At 32.9% G+C, this 4,572-nt stretch overlaps 1 protein-coding gene across 2 annotated transcripts in view; it reads right to left on the bottom strand.

Moving 5' to 3' along the window:
* Positions 1 to 3,551, bottom strand: part of LOC105111904 (adenine phosphoribosyltransferase-like protein, putative (DUF2358)) — an 8,554-nt gene extending 5,003 nt beyond the window's left edge. The window contains exons 1-5 of one of the 2 annotated variants that reach the window (XM_011007388.1): positions 3,386 to 3,551; positions 3,131 to 3,276; positions 2,587 to 2,693; positions 1,594 to 1,659; positions 1,311 to 1,393 (exon numbers count right to left, since the gene is read on the bottom strand). In XM_011007388.1, coding sequence (XP_011005690.1) covers positions 1,311 to 1,393; positions 1,594 to 1,659; positions 2,587 to 2,693; positions 3,131 to 3,276; positions 3,386 to 3,448 — 465 coding nt within the window. In that variant the 5' untranslated portion in view covers positions 3,449 to 3,551. Of the gene's footprint in view, positions 1 to 1,310; positions 1,394 to 1,593; positions 1,663 to 2,586; positions 2,694 to 3,130; positions 3,277 to 3,385 lie in introns of both variants that reach the window. The other variant, XM_011007387.1, reaches the window with a different exon arrangement.
* Between the last annotated feature and the right edge of the window lie 1,021 nt (positions 3,552 to 4,572).

Below are 4,572 nucleotides of genomic sequence, written 5' to 3' on the forward strand. Positions count from 1 at the left end.
ATGCGTTTGTCCACATGGTTGCCCCATAGGATATAGCCATTCATCTTCCATTCTCTCATCCCCTATATGGCGGCGATGGTAGGAGTGATTTTGGCAGCACTGATTAATCAGAATCAATAGATAAAACAAGTCCAGCTATAATCTCCTACTGCAACCTAAGATGTTCTAAAACATAAGCACTAGCATTAGAGGCTGCTAGAAGGAGATATACCAAGAATTGCTGGATATCCTATGCATCTGCACTTAAACTATGAATCCACACTGATCATGCTACAAAAACTTAAACTATCAACTACACAGAGTTCTCCACAGTGAACTCTTGAAGAATCCTCCGTGCAGCCTAGATTACAGGACTACAATAGCAAAGTGTCAAAAGGCATTTGCCTAAAAAAGCGCATGTGGGATCAAGTATGGAACCAAGGAGTGGTCATCGAAGAAATGCTGCAGTAAAATGTAGATCCGAGAATTATTTTGTGAACAACAAGAAGTTCCAAATCCATTACAAGCAAGCTTGGAGGAGGGCCAGGCACTGCTGCTCATTTTTAATGGATGAAGCCAAGAAGTCTTGTACATGTACCAAGAATTTAAGATCTAGGCAACCCTAAAACTCCTTTTTTTGCCAAATTTTTAGTGTCCTCAATTATACCAGAAATTTACTGATAATTCAATAAATGATTGTCTCCAATAAAATGATTTATAACATAAGCATCGTGGAAGTATATGGTATGACAAGTGATACTTATTTTAGCATGATTATATAATAAAGCAAAGAGAGGAAAAACTTATGCATAAGCACAGGGACCATGTAAAGCCAAATCACAAAACAAAATGCCCAAAAGGGCCTTAAAATCCTAAGAACGTAAGATTATAAAGAGTGAACATGCGATTTGGCTTAAGGGAGTGAATCCAAGGGGGTATATTCTTGTTTTGCTACAAACCCTCAGCTAAAAAAATTTCCTTTGAAGTAAGCACTTAAACACTTGAGGCAAAAACACGAATTTTATGACAGATTTCAAAGTAGTATGTTGAGTTTGGGCAATTGATCAAGGAGCTTGACATTCTATACAGGAAAGAGAAGTTATTAAATAAAAAACAGCTTTATCCAGCCAGTTCTCAATCACTACACCAAATTTCCCAAACTATGCTGTTTGGACTATAAGCTGGGGTGATGATTTAACTATATGTTTCCTAAAATAGTTCTCACTGTCAAATATATCAGGATTGGCTCGAATGACATGATATAAAGTTGAGACTTTATGTGAATATGCAGTTTTTATGAAATCAATTTTAAGTTTGTAGAGATCGTTTACCTTCTCAATGTTTTGTAATCCAATTGATGGAGAATCGAAGAAAGGAACCAGCAAGTTCAAATTGCGTGAATACAACTTAGTGCCTGATCAAAAAGCAAGGGGAATGAAGATTGAATTCCAAGTAATGCAAGCAGACTCTTATAGACTTTCATAGAACAATTAGAGATGAGAATTTGATTGAATGTAGTTTCAGATCAGTTAGGGATCTCCTCAGTATCTGATGATTTGGCATAAATGAAACAGCTGAAGATGTCTAATCAAATAAAAGCTCAAAGATTTTTACCTTGGAATTTAATGGTTGGATCTTCAAAGATACAATCTTCATCATAAATCGTTGACGTGAAAACCCCTGCTTTTAATAAATAATAAAGCATTAATTAACATGGGCAACTGTATGAGTATTTTGGTGCTAAAGGAGCAATTATCTGGATCTTTCATTGAGAGTAGGGATGAGATTTTCATGGAATCATACCCAATGCAATCCCAAAACTCATGCTTGAGAATAAAATGAAAACAAAACTGAGGTTTCATTTTTTTATTTTCTATTTCTTCTTTGATGAACATGGTGCAATTTTGTTGAGCCTGAATGAAAACGAAAGTTCAAGCCAAAACCAGACAAGGCTACAAAGGAAGTGGCGGTAACCCAAAAAAGGAAAGGAGTAATATCCAAAAAAAAAAAAAAAAGTCTCTATAGCCCACAAACAACGACAAAAAAACATATAGGAACAAGAGAGAAGGTCACTCAGCAGCAAGAAAATGGTCTGTGGCAATATCTAAATAGACAAACTGTCAAGAAACTTGCAAAGAAACACAATACTGATGAGCCAAAAAACTGACAACCCTTAGAGCAGCCCCCTTACATAGAAACCAAAACCACTCAAGAAACCTATGGCATAGAAATTAACCCAATAGAACACAAACAGCAGTTTCATCAAATTAGCAATCAGATAGGTAAAGTAAGGGACACAAAGGGCACAGCATAGCTGATTTTTGGTCTTAAAAAAATGCAGGGAGATTAAGTCCCTTCAAGTCAAACCAACAAATTCAAAATAAGCAACACCAGCACACTAAAGACAGGAAGGAAAAAGTTCAAAGAATGCAGAGATGAACAACACCTAATTCAAGTAAAGTAAAAACAAGAGTCGACTTAGCTGCAAGAAAAGGCCATAACCCAATTATTATATTGGTTCCTAAAATGCAAACTTCACTCAACTGAGAGGGGAAATCAAGAAAGCAACCAAACAATCAGTATAAAATTCAATGAGCAGATAAATACCTGTGACGAAATAAGCATTCTCATAATCAGACTTGAGGATCATTATAACATCATCAATACCAGAAACAGATATCTCATCTCTATCTTTATTGTTCACTTTCTCTAATCTGCAGAACCAAAAGGAGAAAATAAACAATTAATTAACAATCAAAACCTGAAAATTCAAACACACACAGCATAATCCTTAAAAATCCACGAAAATTACGCCTCATAACAAGAAACAAAACTCATCCTTTTGACACACAAAAGGGCTTTGTTTTCTTTGTTTGGTTTCCAATATTTTTTCAAAACCCTAAACTATACACACATAACCCCTCAAGATTCATAGATTTGGGCCTTGTCCCCTCTTAGAAAAAAAAAAAAACCATAATCAAAACTCATCCTTTTGACATGTCAATGCCATAATTCATCTTCGACACGAAGAACAGCATTTAAAAGAAGCAATTTTGGAAGAGGGTTTTGTTTCATTTTGTTTGTTTCCGGACATCTTCCCAAGAAACAACCAGAAAACGCAATTGAAGAGGGAGAATAATAAGGAAGATACCTCTCTTTGCCTGAGAAGGAGAAAACCCTTAGAAGCTCTGTGACCCCACTTACAGCCAATTTCAAAATCTGTGGGGTTTTAGTTCTAGTTTGGCTCTTGTTTTCATTATCTGTTGCTCCTGAGCAGCATCGAATTCCATGAATTCTCTGCAAAATTAATGCTAGTAAATTGGCTAGAAAGAAGAGAGAAATTCAACTTGAAAATCGAAACTTCGACAGGATGAATGATTTGAAGGGTGGGTCCCTTGCTGCTTACCTTAAAAGTCATTAAGGTTGTTGGATTCAGAGAGCATATTCCCGCCATTTTTGTAACAGACATGGAATGGAATCAGTTAGTTAGTACATGGAGGTGTCATTTCTGTACTGGTAGCCACTAATGATCTGCCTCGTCAAGGATTTATGCTTAGCTTAGCTTTTCTTTCGGGTAGTGTTGGGGAGAGTGAAAGTTATTAGTTTTTAAAGGATATTTTTATTTGAAAATAGATAAAGATATTATTATTATTTTTATAAAAAAATATTTTAAAATTAAAATATTAAAATAATTTAAAAATATTATTTTTAATCAAGAATATTTTTTTAAAATACATAAAATATGATTTTAATCACAAAAACAAACACCCATCTACTCCAATCTAACATATTCCTCCAATTTTTATACGTTAATTTTTACAAATGTTAAATGTGTGTATTAAAATATATATTTTTTAAGATATTGCTTTGAAATGTATTTTTTTCAAGAATAACAAATCTACTCCCATATCCCATCTATCTATTTATTTCTTTAATATAATATTATTTTAAAAAATAAAAATTACTGAAATAAAAACATACCAAAATAAATGAATCAAGATATTTTAAAAGAAAGAATACAATTTTTTTTAAGTTTTTGGTAAATAAATGAATCAATAAAAAAACAAAGAAAGAAAAAGACAGTGATAGTAGAGTGGCATAATGGGCCATTTTCACAGATTGCGTTCCATGAGACAGATTTTTCTACACGGGCCTCTAAGGCCCTTTTTTTTACACAGTTAGCCGCAGTTTAAGCCGGAAAAAAAAAGAAGCTCGATACCAGACAAATGTGTATTAGTAAGAGATGAGATTTTTTTTTAAAAAAACTCATTAAATTGAAAAAATTTTAAAAAAATAACTGGACATATTAAATCATGAAAAAAACTTAGAATTTTTTTAAAATTAACTGGTTAGATTTTATAAGTCTGAAACCCGAAAAACTGAACTGAACTTAAACTAAAAAAACTAAATCAAATTTTAAAAACTAAGCCACACCTAAAAAACCAAACCAAACAAAATTTTTTTTATTGTAAAATAACTAAATCAAAACTAGTTGATTTAAATTAATTTTAATTTTTTTAAAATTAATTTAATTATTTTTAATAAAAACTAAACCAAGCCCAAAATTATCACCTCTACCCTCAACCTACCAAG

Source organism: Populus euphratica, unplaced genomic scaffold (genome assembly GCF_000495115.2).
Source record: "Populus euphratica unplaced genomic scaffold, PopEup_1.0 scaffold588.1, whole genome shotgun sequence".
Taxonomy (NCBI): domain Eukaryota; kingdom Viridiplantae; phylum Streptophyta; class Magnoliopsida; order Malpighiales; family Salicaceae; genus Populus; species Populus euphratica.